This window comes from Temnothorax curvispinosus, unplaced genomic scaffold (assembly GCF_003070985.1).
Source record: "Temnothorax curvispinosus isolate PA1 unplaced genomic scaffold, ASM307098v1 QBEX01004926.1, whole genome shotgun sequence".
NCBI classification, from domain to species: domain Eukaryota; kingdom Metazoa; phylum Arthropoda; class Insecta; order Hymenoptera; family Formicidae; genus Temnothorax; species Temnothorax curvispinosus.
The window spans coordinates 242,603-260,399 of NW_020214706.1; the positions used below are offsets into that span (position 1 = coordinate 242,603).

General features: G+C 39.6%; 1 protein-coding gene across 3 annotated transcripts in view; it reads left to right on the forward strand.

Annotated features, from left to right (window-relative positions):
- Window positions 1-1,666: 1,666 nt before the first annotated feature.
- Window positions 1,667-17,797, forward strand: part of LOC112454230 (homeobox protein orthopedia-like) — a 32,690-nt gene continuing 16,559 nt past the window's right edge. Inside the window, exons 1-3 of one of the 3 annotated variants that reach the window (XM_025015497.1) lie at window positions 1,667-1,904; window positions 6,839-7,117; window positions 8,425-8,606. In XM_025015497.1, the coding sequence (XP_024871265.1) occupies window positions 1,859-1,904; window positions 6,839-7,117; window positions 8,425-8,606 (507 nt within the window). In that variant the 5' untranslated portion in view covers window positions 1,667-1,858. The remainder of the gene's footprint in view (window positions 1,905-6,838; window positions 7,118-8,424; window positions 8,607-17,797) is intronic. The other 2 variants (XM_025015498.1, XM_025015499.1) reach the window with 2 other exon arrangements.

The following is a 17,797-nucleotide window of genomic DNA, read 5'->3' on the forward strand; positions in this document are numbered from 1 at the left end:
TTGTATTAATTCTAGCGAATTAATAATAAGCTACCCATTTTTTATACAGTGTTAATGAATAGGTGACAATCATACAAAATGTAACCATTTCCCTCTAATGCTTTTCGTATAGACCAAAAAGCAAACGTGACCACTTCGAGCGAATCTGAGATTTTAATAAATTAACATGAACATTATCCGGCGTAATTACAAAACTACCGGCGTTACATGTATCCCTTGCGATCGTCGCAAATAGAATGGAATGCCATTCATGTAGGATCGCGAGATCGTGCGTTGGCGGGTCAAGCAAAGCGTTAGGAGCCATCGCGAAACTTCCGTTTCGCGCTGCACGGGACTGCCGCGTTATAAAAAGGGGTAGCTATTGAATTAAAAGGACGTAGAGCGAATAAGGTGGGCCGCGCAACGAGAAAGCGAGATCGCGGCCGGGCGAGAGATTCAGGCGAGAGAGCGAGCACGCGAGGGTGGAAAAGCGTATAGCGTGGCGAGAGAGGACGTGAAACAGCGCGATGCGGGGGCGAGGGGAGGGGGGGTGGATGAGGACGATGAGGACGGAGAATAGAGTGAAACGCTCGGATTCGGGAAGGGGGAGGAAGAAAGGCGGAGGAAATGAGAAGAAGAGGGCTCTCTCGTCTCCTTCGGCCGGTCGTCTGCTCGCATCTCTCTCCTCTCTCCCGCACATCACCGCGCCGAGCGTCCGCGCGCGCTCTTGCCGGCCATAAAAATAAAATTTCAATAAATCTCCGCCGCGCGAAAACTAGTGGGGCATCCAGAGGGCGGGCCACCCGCTCATTGGAGCTGCGTTCGCGGCGGTTACCGCCTACCACAAAGCGGAGACGGCGAAAGAGACGGTAACCTGGATAGAGTTTACCTCGGGATATGGGCAACCCTCGCATGGCTACCAACCATTGCGGCCCGGCGACGGAAAATCCGACGACGGGGTACCTCCGGGGTCCGAGATTCCACGCTCGCTTCCTACGTCTATCACCACCGGCCGCCTTACCTCTTTTTACTCCGACTCTTCCGATGCGATGTCTCTCGGCCTGTCCTCTCTGTCACCCCCGTCTCCTGTTCGAGCGCGCACTCTGATCTCACCGATTGATTACTGCATGGTAACGTTTAACGTTTAACTTTCGCGCTATCGCCGGTGTAATCATGACAATTTTTAACATAGTTAAATGAATTTTGTAGGAGAAAACTTTTCAATTTCGAGCAGAATAAGATATAAATATAATAGCCCTCTCTTGAGGGGAAAATTAATTCAGTACTCCATCACGATCGCCATTTTAATATTCTAGAATAGATAATGGGTAGTTTTTACTTGAAAGTAAATTTAGTATTTTGATAATTAATATTTCGTTCCTCCTGAAAATAAACGAATGAACAAAATTTCGATCGCTGCGAGAGCGAGATTTGGAATGAAAGGTGCTGTCGCGGCTAGATACCTTCCTGGGTTCTGGTGTTGGATCTGAAGGATAGGAGCGATTTAATATCACGCCCACCAACGGAGAACGCGGGGTGGTAGGGACAACCGCGAGCCGATGGCGGAAGCGAGAGATCGGCGATGCGCGCTTTGACGCGAACGGGACGCCGATATTCCCGCCAAGCCGGCGCGAGTGGGGGAGTTCGGATATGGCAGTCGGCCAGTTCGCTGTTTGCCTTCCTGAGGCACGGGCCGGTCCTCAGGCTCGTCTGTACACCCAAGTACTCATCCAGGAAGGCCCCGTGCGTCGCGCCGCCAGTCGCAGATTTTTTTTCCCGTCCGTGGTTCCTCGAGAGTTGAGGGTGAGGTGCTCGCGGTGTCACGCGGATTTCCGCTTCCGCGTCCTGTATCGGAGCTACGCTCCCGGGGTTGAGCGGCATGCTCAACAATATCACCGCCGGCGGTTCCGTACACGGTATCTCCGGTAAGTACCGTACACACTTGAGCCAGAAATTCCCTCCCCATCCGGTTGTGCGTCGAGGAAACTGTGAAATTGTTATAGCGATCTCGTCAATACGAATAATATTTTTGACGTTCGTCTGTTGAATGTCAATTGAAACTCGCCGTGTAGGACTGAGCTCCCGAATTCCCTTAGAAATCCTGAAGCTGGCCGAGATTCGCGGTACCCATTGGTTTTCTTCGTTCTGCGCTTCAAATCCAAGTTTTCTGTTTTAAATGTTCTTAAACTAGTTGAGAATAATTGTTCAGAATGGCTGAGAATAATGTTCACTGGGATAATTGAGTGTATATTTTGAATAGAAAAATTTAGCGCGGGATTAGTACAAAATTATGAATCGTATTATTATGACTGGCCGATTATATGAGTTAAGGTTTAATTTATTTAGTGTCGGTCAAGTCTATCGTATCGATTATTGCAATCATATTTTTGGCGTTGCAAAAATTAATAACGTTACAGTTATCTCACATATGTCACTAAGTGCGGACCACACACGCGGTACCTAATGAGTGAAACGTCATTACTTCACTTACAATCAGTTATGTACAGCAAATGCATTTCGATCACGAACAGCAAACGTAACTTGCAACCGGAGTTCCTCGGAAGTCATCGATGTCTCGCCGACGGTACCACGCGCGTCGCTTTCGATGTACAATCCAGTGTTCCGTACGTTCCGTATATTGAGTCAAAAAGAATTTTTAACCGACGTGAAAGACATCGTGAAGTGTTGGGCGATCCAATCGGATCAAGTACAAACTCTCTCAGGATTAAGTGTCAATCGCAGGTTTCATCAATTTTAATAGCGGCAGCCGATTTCACCCACATTGACGAAAGTACTAAATTTGTCTAATTATAGTAAAAATTGAGAAGAAATGTGAGACTGAATAATCATAATAACATATTTTATCTGTAACCGACATTGTCGTGACAAGTATAACAATTATTTATCGGCGCAATTCATCGCTGTGTCTGTCGACTGTCGACATTATGGAATATTAGAAAGTAACGCACGTCACTTTTGCGAATCTCACGTTTGTATCTGATGCAAATTGTGATGAGGGAAGACGGAAATAGCGCGATATAATGATAGTGTTAAACTTTGATACTTCAGTCTTAGATTTCAAAGGCGGCGCCAAGTACCGCTGTAGCATCAGGTGTCCCATAAGAAGTGTGTTTCTTCATAGCTTTTATAGTGCGCGAGCTAGTTTATTTTAAGCTTAGCGTGTCAGCTTTTTGTTCGCGTATAACGTGGCATTATCATGTCGGTCTACTGCAATTAAAAATTACAATTGAAAGTGACGTCGTTAATTAATCAGACATTATTACGAGTACCATGAGTATTCCCGGTCTAATTGCTTGCCATTAGCATTCGTATTTTCGTAAAGAAACTTTCAAGACTATTTAAGATGAAATAAAATCCATCGGGAAGAAATATCGAGCGCTAAATAGTTTCCATTTAAATAGATTTGGTTATAAATTTAGTTGTTTAATTTTAAACCCTCCTAAATCTTTTACGTGCATTATTATAGGTCACATAGCTCCGTTAAAGTTAATTACATGCCGTTTACGGTAAAATTTATAACAGAAATATCCGTACAATTTGTGATGATAATTGCGTCGGCTAAAATATATAGAAAGTGGCTTTTGAATGTCAACTATCGATAGCGAATCGGAAATCTTCTAGACAATATGCGTTTCTTGTATAAAACGAAAATTAATAAAACTGATTATAATGTATTGTTCAATAATTGTTATTAAAATTTGATAATTGTACTCTGCACTGCTTAATACTTTTGTTTTGATCCACGAATTTTATGAATCTATCTTTTTAAAGCTCATTTCTAAGCTCGACATATGATTTCACATGCTTGCAAAAAAGATAAATTAGGAATAGATCCGGATTTCTCTCAAGTCAATTTGACTTTCATCACCCGTCGGTTGGTGTAGGGACTGCCTGGCTAATCCACTATCAGTAATCCTGCGCAGCTATGGATTGTAATTAATATCGTGTAACTTACTACGAATATTTATTGTATTGATATAGATACTCAAAAAATCACGTTTTTTGCACCAGTTTTTTATTTAATTTTGTGTATTGTTTTGCAAAAAAACTATGTTTCTTTAATACATTTCTATGTAAAAGATGTTTATTATTTCAATTTTTATTTTTCTTCGGTATTTGCACAATAAAATCATGATATAAATAATAGTCGCAAATCTTTTATGAAGAATGAACAATTAATAAATTTATTTATCTTTTATCTTGTAAAAGTTAAGTAATTACCTGTTAATTATCTGACTTCTACTCTGTATATAGTACTAAAATGTTTTCTTTGATTGTAGTAAAATTGTAAATTTACTTTTTAAGTTAGCGAAATTTTTCTTTTTCGCGGTAGGTTTATTTTCTAAAGTTATAAATGGGAAAATCGATAGAGAATGAAAATCGAGGGTGGAAAATCGCACGAAAGAATAGTGAGACGGTGCCGGTAACACGTGACGTTGCACGTCTTCGATCTCCTCCATCTCAAGAAAGCCGCTTCTCGAGTTTGATGATCTTAATTACCTCAACACTGATTACATTACGCGAGAAGTTGAGGAACGGTTTAGAGAGTTAGAATGTTGCAGGTGGCGAGGACTGAGTAAAGCGTTACACGTTAACCAGATTAAAAGAAAGTTATAGCTCCATTTTTTTCGCGTTAAGCGTTAAGCGTTGATTTTTTTCCGTCATACTTACTTTGTCATGAAATTTACACACTTAATTGTGTCTCGTTCAATTTCAGATTAACATTATTGTGTTTATCCGAATGAATTGAACAGCGACAACGTATGCGAATAGCGAAAGAATTTTTCTTTCTCTCTCTCTCTCTTGAAACTATTGATATTCATTAAGATCTTGATTTTATTCAAACGATCGTAATCGTCGTATCATCTGGAGTGATTATATCTGAGTTTACGCGTGATAGACGTCACAAGCGACGTCGCGCTTGTTTCTCATAAATCGCACTTATCTGTCTTCCGTCAAATAAGATCAAGCATATATTATACTTACTAACGGCCGCGGCCAATTCGCGACTGCATCGATACGTCTTCAATTACCAGCCTTCAATTTATCAAAAAATGAGATTTGGCCCTCGGGAACGTTGTGCGCGCATCTCGCCATACTTAAAGTGTGTCCGTTAAAATTTTTTATGATATACGTTAATTGCATTTGGTGCATCGGCCATCCATTGAGACAAGGCGGGCACACAGCTCGCGAGCGTGACACGCGAATAAATACGTCTGTCACGACATTTCCGGATAGTAATGTGATTTATGACTTTATTATTCAGACGTTTCAAGCGCGGGCGGCTGTCAATCACGAGGTTTTCAAATGTCGATAAACGCGCGGCCGAACGTTATAAAAATTTTGTGTTTTTTTTTTCTACAGCCGCTTCACGCATCCTGAATTACCGCGCGATACTCCATGAGCGAAAAAAAATACACGTGTAGAACGAATGCCTATAGTCGCATCCCACGTGATCCTTTAGTGATTAGCGTTCTAATTTGATTATGATCTTCGATAATCCGGTCAATTAATGCGGGATTAAATAATCATTCTCAATCTTTAACAAGAGGGAAGGAAGGTATCTCGAAGTAATACGAGTGTAATTACGCAAAGTAAATGTTAGAGGAGAAATTTTTCTCTTTGTAGGAGATGCAACATAGCACTTTGTGATTCACGTGGCACTGTGATTGCGCGCGATTTTTGTAACAACAGAGTTCATTGTATACGGAGAATCTCGATGAAGACAAAATAATTCACGTATAAGAATTTAAATTCTTATCAAATAAAGAGGCTCATAAATACCGGGACTATTAAATCCTTTATAATAAAAACAAAATCATTAAATGTCTGTAACGTAAATAGAAAGATTTGTCGTAAAATCCATTCATTTAGAGATATACTCATTCAGTTAAGTTTTACCTACATGTTGATTTATTTGATTTAATAATTTAATATCGATTCTCGGTATTTCTATATGTATTACTTTATATTTACTGTCGCAAACGAAACTAATAGAATATTCTATATATTCTGCATTCATTTTATTACTAAAAGTCTGCATATTTAAATAAAATTATTAAATAATAAATTTGTATAAAATGCAATGAAAAGTTTCTTTTAGAAAATCTCTTTCATACAATTGAAAATAATACTCTCTTCATAGTTTTTTAAAAGTCTTAACATTTTAACATAGAAATTTAAAAAAAATAGAGCTGTGAAATCTTTTTGTAAACGGGAAAGTCTTTGTACCAAATTTTATGAAAAATTTTTCACATTTATAAATGTCAATATAAATGTCAAAACTAATAATAATCGTTTCGCACGAGTTACGCCATTGTTTCAAATCTTTTCTATTTTTCGCGCAGCTCCATCGCATTTATTTCATCGCATTGTCGCTCTCGGCGGGTGGAAATTTTTAACGAGCTTCTTCTTTTCCTCCTTAGTGACGCAGAAGATGCGTCTACGTCGCGGTCGTAGCTGACTAAACTAGTTTACCTCATTACGTAAGCATCTTTGACAATGCACAACGACGTTGCGATACCCGCGATCTGACACGGAGTAGTGTGGGCGTACTGATCTGAGATGGACACCCTCCACGATACAACGATACATTCACGTATGCACGTAACATACACGTAACATACACACGGTGTCACGCTCGTGTACGCAGACACGAGGCGTACATGTGTACGTACGTGTATGGATGTACCTACCTTGCAAGTGCGTGGAATATCGGGACATGTGTTTGCCCGCCTAGAAGTCCAGAGTATACGGTGACGATTCTCGCACCTCCTCGCTAAGTGGTCCGTACACCCCTCGGCCAGCTTCTGCTCCTATACAAATTTAAACTACGTAGAGCGGGCGCGTGGGGCGGGCGAGCGAGAGGCATGTGCGGAGCACGAGGAAGCCCGGCGGAAAGAAAAAAGATGGGAGAAAACTGAAGCGGCACGTCTTCTTTTTTTCTCTGCTTCTTACCTACCTCATCGCTGCACGCACGTAGGAGCGAAGGATGCGCAAGATCTGAAGCGGTACGAGAAGGAGCACGGCGTGCTGGGTGTGAATCTGGGCTCCGGTCTGTCCGCGGGTGGTGGCCTCACGCTTCATCAGGAATTGATCATGACTATGCCCGGCACAGGTACGTAAGCTCGCCGTCACGTTTGCTTACGTTCGATCTCGTCGGCCGAGAATCATTCAAGAAGACACACGGCGAACGATTAACTTACATGAGTCGCAAGCTCAACTTTCCATCTCTCAATTTTGACGGTAGAAATGCATTTCACGAAGCTATTAAAAAGAGAGTGAATAAATAAAAGTATGAAGAATTTAGCATCCTCCTATTTTATAAGTATACGCCTTTTATTTGCGTTATAAGGTAACATTAACATTGCGAAATCGCGAATGATTTGCGATTGAGCGAATGACGGATTTTATCTGTTCATTAAATAAGCTGGATGATGGTAAATGGAAAGATGAATCGCATCGATTTTCCACGAATGCGCTACGTGAGCAGCTGCAATAAGCGTATGAGATATTCCCAGAACGAATTGCGCGATGTTTTCGTGATGAGTTAAAAGGCGAAATCATTTTGCTGAATGCAACAGCATATTTTTATATTATTTAGGAGAATAGTTTGAGTACGTTGAGAAAAAGATATAACACGAATATCAGTCATTTATCTCAGTTTACATTTTAACCCTTATAACATAAACTTAATGTAATTTTTGTATTGAGTTAAATTTATTAATAATTCGTAATTTAAGAAAAAAATGCAACTTTAAAAAGTATATATACACCTAGAGAATTTGATAATAAAAACTAGTACTGTATTTTTAAGAGATCAATTTTTAAAATTAATTATTAGTCCGGATTTGATGCTAAATTAGCCACGTCATTTTCACATGTCATTTTTACATGTCATTTTTACATGTTATTTTTACATGTTATTTTCAAATGTTAACAGTTACATAACTAAAATTTAGAAGCAAAAACATGTATTAAATATACAATGGCTCTTTAAATTTGCTGTTGACCAATGTGCAGCACATGTTAGGATCATTCAGCGTAACTATGAAATATTTTGCTTAGAATCTAAGATATTTATTAATAATTATTGTATAAGTTAATAAAACTGATAATTCTTCATTTAATAAATATCTCGATATCATTAGGACGTGATAAAAGATCTTTTTCGATACTATACTTGCTTTGATCGATTTTACACTCTCTTCTATAAGGATGATTTTTTTCCGATAACGATACATTTCAAAATAAGTAGATTGTACACTACAATTTTATTTCCTCTCTTTTAAAATGTAAGAGAGGAAACGTAACGCTTTATTCTTTAATTATCCTTTCAATTAGCGATTTGTTCTACTATTAAAGATAATTGAAATCAGAGAAAATTTTACGTTTATATTATTTAACCGTGGTTTTGCATTTTAGGTGGCGCGGCTGGGATCGGGCAAGGCGATGACAAACCCGCAAAGCAGAAGCGACATCGGACGCGTTTTACACCGGCCCAGCTCAACGAGCTGGAAAGGTGTTTCGGCAAAACTCACTACCCGGATATCTTTCTGAGGGAGGAAATAGCACTAAGGATCGGCCTCACGGAAAGTCGCGTTCAGGTAGGTGTGGTCAAAATGTACACACTGCCGTTGCGTTGGCACGAAATGATTAATTTCAATGTGCGCCAGAGAACTTATCGCGTGACTTCGCGTTCACCGCCGTGACAGAATTACACGCCAATCTTTACGTTATGCACGTTAAAATAGTTACAATTCGGGATTATGGTTCGGACACTTATTTAAATCAGCTACTATGTAAAAAGAAGATATGACTCAACTCTTTTTTTTTTTACAATTCGGCCCATCGGAGAAATTAATTATCTTTTTCCCAGAAAATCAGGTTTAATTTTTCGTATCATATACGTCATATGCTTTCTGCAATGACCGATTCATTTGTATAAGTGCCTCAATTATTGTGGTGATTTATTATCGTTATAAATATTATTATATAAATATGGAGCGGATCTCCGACACGCATGAATGAAATGATAATATGCTGGACATAGGATCGTAAGGACAAACGCGTTTTTATAAACATTTATAAATATAAAATAATGTTTTCGACGCGTAAAAATTTGGACACGGACATATAGCGTATTTTAGAGCATGTTATAGAGCGTTATAAAGTAGCATAAATTGTCGTATGGTGACCTCGCGGTTATCCTCAGAAACGTAACCCAGACAGGACCGGAACTCCGGCGGAATCAATTGTGCCGGCCTACCGTGGCTTTTTGGATTAAAGTGAAACTTGGAGCACAGCAGCTAAGCCCTCGCCCTGCGGGGTTCCGAATTTTGGTGGGTTCTACTTGGTTGCGAGTCGACCGCGAAACTTTGCGGAAGCTCGCAAGTCCCGCCTCTGGCATCAGGAATTCCGGGATCAAAGATCCAGAAATCTCAACCGCGGCAGGCGGTTCCCCCCCAAAAGCTGTGCTCTCCTGCTGGTATCGATCCTGCAAAAGCTAGTGTCGATCCATTAAAATCTTCTTAATGTGAAGATATACAAAATGTATGTATGGCTTCATCATGAATTAGGATAATTATAGTTGAATCTTGTTATTGCCCGACATGTAATTGAGAAAAAAAAGTATTATTTTACTCGTAAAATAAAACTTTTAATTTTTCCTTAAAAATAACATTTTCCAAGGAATGATTTAAAAGAGAGCTAGTTATATTGTATTAATACGCAGAGATGTAACGAATGAAAAATAGCGTATGTTAACGAGAAACATTAAAAATAGACGCATCGGCAATAAATGTCGAATCGAATTAAAAAAGGCATGATAAATCGAGACATCTTCCGTATTATAATTTAACGAGCATAATGTGTTTTTGACAGCGAGAATACACTCGTGGTTTCCGCGGTTTATCTAAATATGGACCTGACGGAAATCTCAGAATTTATGAAATAAAAAGGCTTGAATTCCCCTGTCTTATTCATCTAAAAGTTTATCGACCTCTTCGTTTGATTATTGGGTGCATTATTAGCACGTATCTCATTAAAGATCCGACAGAAAAATTAACCAACGATATATTTGGCTTCAAAATAACTTATAGTTTCACGCAATGATAAAATTTAAAACGATGAAGAGTGCAATGGTCACTGAAAATGATAAAAATCAATAAAGAGCATTATAAACGTATTATAACTTACTTTGCAAATACTTGCAATTAGTATCAGTATGTTATTTCACTCGATTGGAAAGAGGATAGGGGATTATTTTGCATCACGTTAAAACGAGGGTAACGTTCTTAAATATCTGCAGTTTCTTAATTATATTCTTAATCTTTACGTCTTGACGAGAATTTTATGCGTCAAATTAACTCAAAAGCAGGTCACGCGAACCAGCTAAAAAATTGTCCTTTCGATCGGATTTGACCAACGCAAGAGGGTGATTTTGGCCTCCCTGCGGGCTATCAGCTGACAGAACTTTTTTAAGTCTCCGGGGCACGTCTAGAAAAACGGAGTTAATAGAAATTCATGAAAATTTTATTCGCAACTTGGAGGCGTCAGTCAAGCCGGGCGTTGTGCTGCATATCAAGCAGCTACGCTTCTCCATCCCTCTCGCCGTGCGCGTATATAAATTCGCACATGCGAGTCGTACCGTGTACGACGCTTATCCCCGTATTTATTCGCTGTGTTAATTAAATATCTGTCTGCACGGCGAGAACAGTTATCTAGATATCGTCGATTAAGGATACTTTGTAATCGAGATAATCTTAGTCGCGTGATAAAAAGAGAGCTTCTAAAATCAACTGAGATACTCCAGGGTTTGCAGCGGTGAATTTTAATTTGAGTCGCTTATCATTTTGCGATTGAAATCGTTTTTACGATATCTCGCGCGGCTATTCTTATTATACATTTTTAACAAGTCGATACTCCCCGGTCCATATTATCGCCGATGTCTGCCTTGATTTCTAATTTTTACATCGCGTCAGAATAGCGCGACACATTGACCCCGGCGTACGCCTTTCAGTTGTTTAACGAATTAGTGGTTTCAAAGTCACCCGTGGTACTCGGTGACTTCTTCGCCTCCGATCCCGTAGTAGCGCGTATTCGTATTCGGCAACGCGACGCGGGAAACGTCAGGCGAGAGAAAATAAAAAAAAAAAAACAAACACCAAAAAAAAAGGAAGAAAAAGGAAAGCTGAAAGATAGAACAGAGAAAGAAAAGGGAACGGGAGAGAAAACGGACCGGGATTCGTGGGTCTGTCGGGCGGCAGGCTGCCTAATTGAAAGAGGTTTTCTGTAGGCGAGGGTAGACATCAGCGTGAACGAAGCGTTTCCAAGGAAACCCGGCGGCGGGCACTCGTGTGGAGAGGGCCTTCGGCACCAATGGGGCTGCGAGGGAAAGGCGCCGGCGCTCAGCATCGCTATACTATCGAGCGTCGCTATCAAAGGTTTCTTGACTTGCCATGGCGGATCCATCGCGTGTTTTAAGGACCGCCAAGTAATCTCTTTTTATTTTTTCCTTTCTTCAATTCTTACCGGGCTGCCCCGCGCGTTACATGTCGATCATCTGCGATAATGAACTTGAATGGAAAAGATCCCGATCGGCGCTCGTGCCGCAGGACACGCCGCCGATCTCATTTCGCGCTCTGGGACATCAAAAATGTAACTACGCGTTTTCCCTTAATTATTTATGAAAATCTGATTACGTTTAGAAGTTCCGAAAATATGCGCATGTGTGTCTAAATCGTTTAAGGATTAAAACATTTCGGGATATTAATGGCTGACTTTCAAGGATCGTTTTTCGATAATTGATTGATTTGCGAGAAATTAAGTTTAGAGTTGGGAATTGAGGGACTCAGTCCACGAACCCATTCGTTTTTATAATTCACAATTTTACAATTCGGTACATTGTATGCAGCATAAATTATGATACTCCGCATCATTGATACAGTAAGCGTAATAGCTCTGTTGTATAATCGTTGCATTAATGGGTAGAAAATTGCTCGCTACGAGTGCGTTGCACATAATAACGAGGCAGCTCATTCCCTCTCTGTCCCTCCGATATAGCTGCGATAGTTACACAAGAATTGCTCCGCTCGCTCATTGATACGTATACTGTTTATCCAATCATCCTTTACATACGTTTGCTTCTTTTTAAATTTTATTATAACAATTTTGTCGAATAATTTTTCGAGCTTATAAACATATTTACGTTCTAAAATATCAAAATATTAGATGGGCCGATATTTTCCTTATTATTAAAAAAAATTGAAGTGTATTTCTCATTGTTATTACGCAAAATGCGTTTATATTAATTTTTAAACGAGAAGAAAACTATTTGTCGTTATAATTTGTTGCACTCAAAATTCGATCGATACCGCATGCGATAGAGATATTTCGAATGCAATCGGCATACACACACACGCACACACACATATACACACAATTACACACCGCTCTGGCAGAGCGAACGGTCGCATGGAGAGATTAATCAGTCACCATTTTTCCGATCGAGCGAAATGCGGCGGAACGATGGGAAGCATCCCTGATTAGCAACAAAATACTTGGAATAGCGTAATGAAATATTACGGTTCATCGATTTGTAATTTATTATCGCTCGAAGAGAGGCGTAATTGCTGCTCCATCTCTAATTCCCGTTAATGAACAACTATTAAATTGCGCGGGTAACGCATCGTGAGAACTGCTGTACAAACAACAATTATTTCGAAGTGGCATTATGCAGCTATTTGAAATTATGTGTAACATTTAATTAACGTCTTAATGCGATTATTGTTACGTTGCGAACTCGTTAGCGCGGCGATACGTATTGTCCTAAGACGCGTATCGGAGATACGCGCATTCCCGCGACGGCACCGCGAGATTTGACGTATATATGCGTATAGAATATAGCGAATTACCGGTACGCGCGCTCGTCCGAAATAAAATAATTAAGAGCCGCCGACTTTATCGCTGAAAAATGCACGGGTTTTTGGTGAGTGTTCGCTCCGCTTAATTAGCCGTAATGGACATAATGAATTTTACATTAGACCGAGTTTTATCATTTTCGAATAAAAAAAAAAGGGTAACTCACGTATTACTCTCATACACCCAGCGTGTTACCCGGTTTGCAGAGCGCGGTGTCGCTAAGCGCAACCAACCCCTCCAGTTGCATCGAAATATAGTCGTTCGGCTGTTGTATTTGACGACTGCTTTCCATAAGCGCGAAAAGTAACTTATTAAAAGGGCACATTTTAACATCTTGCGGTTAATAATAATAATAAAATGATTTTTGTTTGGCAACAAGAATACAATCAAGCAAAAGGATGCAATGTGTGACCTTACAAAATTGCTTTGAATATTTTTACATAATATTATTCGAGATTTCGTCACAGTTGAGAGTTACTAACTCACAATTTAATTTTCGCGATAAATCTCTAGTGTATAAACGAGGAAATACCAGGAAAGAAGCACAGGATGTCGATGGAATTAAATCAACGAAAAGCGCGTGTTCGTTACCCTTCCCTCATCCACGCAATAATATTTAGAATATTATTCCTCAATGGGAAGCGTCGCTCGATGGTTATGCATTATTTCGCACGATGGTAGCGCGAAATAATGCGGGACTGCCGCGAGCGGCGCAGGCCGCTCGTGGCGGGAATTCACGATTGACGCACGGGGTCAACGGCTTTTTTTCATGCGATGTGCACGCTTTTAGAACGCGCGCGCGGGCGTTATTCCTTACCGTCAATCATACCGAATATTAATTCGCCGCGCTCGATGCTTCAAATAAAGTTCAATCATTCCGAGAGACCCGCTGCGCCGAGAGTTTGAGACAAAAGCTTTTTTCAGCCGGACGTTTATTACTAAGCCGACAGTTTATTTCGGGCGGCATATCGGCACTTTACGGTTTTAATTACGCGTATTTTAATCCGCCCAGGAGACATTTTCTGTTTCGAGAGAGAGAGAGCGGCGCCGGATAGAACGAGCTTTATTAGACTGCACACGGTCGATTTAAATTTAATCATAATGAAGAGGCGATTAAAATTGCAATCGTCCACGGAATAGAACCCATAGCGCCGGGCAGTTAACGTCTGCTAACAGGCATTTAACTTAACTGCCTCAGGTAACTGCTCGTTTCTAGGCTGAAGGGTCCTTTCGATTGCCACTGCCGGAAATTTTATGGGGCACGACCTTTCGTCGATGAGCGCGAACTTTCGGCGCCGCAAAAAAGGACACCTTGTTTTCGCGCACGATATCGTTTCGTATAGATTATCGTCGTCCAACCATTGCACTACCGTCAGTCCGACTTCTTTCGATTGTTTGAACTCCGGAATCGCAGTGTAAAATCATTAATGCGGAAATAGCCAGTATCTCTCGAAACATTTTTTCGATAATACCGTTTTATTCGTAAAAACGGAAATTAGGTAAAATAAAAATATTTTCGTGGTTCCTGGACGTGCTCGAGAATCCTATAGCAGAACGAGTTGAAATCTCGCGTGCATTTTTATGATATTTATCGAATTATCAGCGTAATTAAAAAGTGATGGTACGATATAAGAGCAATGTGAATTTTGCACGCGTTTATATTAACAATTAACGAATTATTTAGAGATTATAATTAATTTTTTTAATATAACGAATTATATTAGATTATAATTAAGAGACGAATCACAATGACTGGTATACGAGAGTCTCAATTTCTTGAGAAGAGTCAATGGCTAAACGCGTGACTTTTCTCGCCTCGATATATCGCGAGTTGCAGAAGTCACATATGCCACGAGAGAGATGCGGTAGCTCGTCCACGATATAGCGGGTGCCGGAGTATTGCTTTCAAAGTATCCCCCGGGAACCGGATGAATGGCGATGTCATTCGGCCGTCCTTTGGGATAAGCAAGTGACTGCAGCGAGGATAAATGTAGTTCGTTATTGTCTTGCCCCGAGAAATGGGAAATGGTTTTGTTGCTCACTGCGCGACGTTGCGAAGAACTTACCACCGGCTTTTTTTTAACTTAAGAGCGACGTTTCCATATTCGTAACTTTTATAATTACAACAAATATTATAATAATTTTTTAATTATTACTATTGTATAATTATGATGAATCACGATTAATTTCTGATCATATACAAGTTAACCAGCGATTTCTTCGTCTATTTATTGCATTTAAACGTAATTCAAAAGCAGAAGCTTCAATGAGCCGAATATCTCTGGAATCGACAGCTCGATTGGAAAAGTGTTCTTTTGAAAATGTTAATTAATTATTTATGAGGCTGGACCATCCTTGTCACATCGCACGTCACTATATCGATAAGCTTTTATGAACGAGAAATTACGCGCCAGAAAATATCCGCGATTCGAGTAATATCGTCCCGCGAAGAGTCGATAATTCCGCTGGTCGACTGTGCGCAAAGGAAGCGCGAGTCCGAGGACGTTTATTGCAAAATCAATACCTTTAACGCGGAGTTACGGTATCGCGCGTGCGGTATCAAAATTCGAATATGATCGAGATACGATATTGAGTTGCAAAATTTCCGCGCGATAAACTATCGCCGGTCACATTTGCGGATGGGTATATATTCGACGTTGCCGGACATGTGTACATGGCAATCGAGTGTTTTACGACGATGCATCAAACATTCCTGTGTCAAGTTACTATGCCGCGAATCACTCTCGATCATGAACGAGCGTCGCGTTAAATCATTGTCACGTTACCGCACGGTTGAATACCCTTTTCTAGCATCTTTAATCTCTTTTTAAAGATTGTAATAGATCACGCATTGCGTCAAAAATCTTCGCAACGGATTAAAAATTATCATATATAAAATAAATTTATATGTAAATCATCAAATTATTATAACGGTCCATCTTTTTGTTCGACGTAAAACGAAGTGTAATTATTGGGACTATTAGAATAACAGTGTCGCGAAGAAATCGTTTGTATTACATTTTATTTATTTTTATTATGGAATTTATAGCTTTGTGTTTTCAAAGTATTTCAAGCAAAAGTTGCGTGAAATGTAGAAATGAAATGTAAAATTTTTGTAAAAGAGAAATGTAAAATTTTAGATTCGCTCTTTGTTAGCGTCGTCAAATTTTAAAACAATATATGAGCCGCGATGACGTTCGTAAAATTCGCATCGAAATACCGATTCGCTCTTCCTTGCGTAAAATGGAACTTCGGCAAGCGATGAAAAAGCGTAAAACGCGTGCGCGCGAATCTCGCTTCGCCATCCGCCGCGCCGCTTCTGCGTCGCGCGCTGCGAAGATCCAGCGCCTCTGCTATGCAGTGGTCTATGCATTTTAAGGGAGGGGTGATTTTTAATGCCGTATAAATATGCATAGGCCGCGATATTAGCTCTTACGTGTCGCCGCCCGAAAAATATCGCGTGTAGGGTGTACGGCACGAACCGCGTTACACGCATACGGATGCACGCGTGTGTAACAAGGCCGGGGAGAAAAGCATCCCCGTGTAGACGTGCGAGGTAACAGCGCCGCGGAAGGGCATTAGGGTTCTCGATGGATAAATTGTGTCGCTGCGATGACCCGAGGGAGCATCATCTAACGCCCATTTTGTTATGACGTTTGCAGCACTGAATAATTTCGAAAGCAGCGAAAATCCATAAGTTCGCTCGATTAAAGGACCGAGGACTAGGTACGCATACTTATAAGTTACAAAAAGGGAATTCTATGAGAAATTTAAAAATATTAAATAATAAATTATATAATTCCATACAGCAGAATTTACTTTATCGAGAATAATATATAACAATATAATATATAGTAATAGTAATAATAATAATAATATATATATATATATATATAATATTACATATAATTACATTATTATATATTAATAATAACAACAATATTACCATAGAGAAATTATATAAATAATTTCCAAAGTAGAATAGAAATTGGATCGCAAGGCGTATAAGGTAGTTTAGACATATAAAATGATATTAAAAGACAAATCTCTAGAAACACATGTTATAATTACTTCTTATTCTCAAAAACAAGAGCGATATGAGAAGGCACGGAATTTGATACATAATTTAATATATTCGTCGACGAAATGGTTACGAAAGTACCCGTGAAAGATACGATCTCGGAAAACGATTGATATGTTGCTTTTTCGTAAAGGTATGGGTGCCATATAGACTTTTGCAAGCGAGTTTATCCAAACAAGTAAATCCAGTTCCACGAGCAATTCGAGCTAATTTGACGACAGGTATCGTAAGCCAGCGATATTGCGGCCGTGAAATAATAATAAAGTATAAATGGATCAAGTTTATGGCCGAGGTGCATGTGAGAGCACCGAGTATGCATTTTATCGTCGTGTTTCGCGTCAAACCCTTTATGAGATTATGTGCTCTAGAGGAAACTACCTGCGTTTCTATTCTTGCCAGGATAAATTTTCCGAGTCTTCTATTAAAGTTATGTCACTCACTTTCATTTGTATCTATGCTAATGAGATAGTTAATATTCTCTTACTAATAATACTCAAGATATAAAATGTATAGTTGCTTCTATTAGCCTATATCATTATATAGAATATAAATGTAGCAATATTTTATATAAAGACAAATTAATTTACTTGACATAAATACAATGTCGTAAACAACAATATAGGTATATGTAATAGTCGTATTATACATAATAGACATGTAACATATCATATAATGAATAATGATGTATTAAAGTGACCGATTTTTAATTCTACGTTAGAAATCGGGCGATTCACTAATGGCATAGCGAAAATCTCTCTCCTGACAGCGGCGCAACGCAACATGAAACAGTGGGCG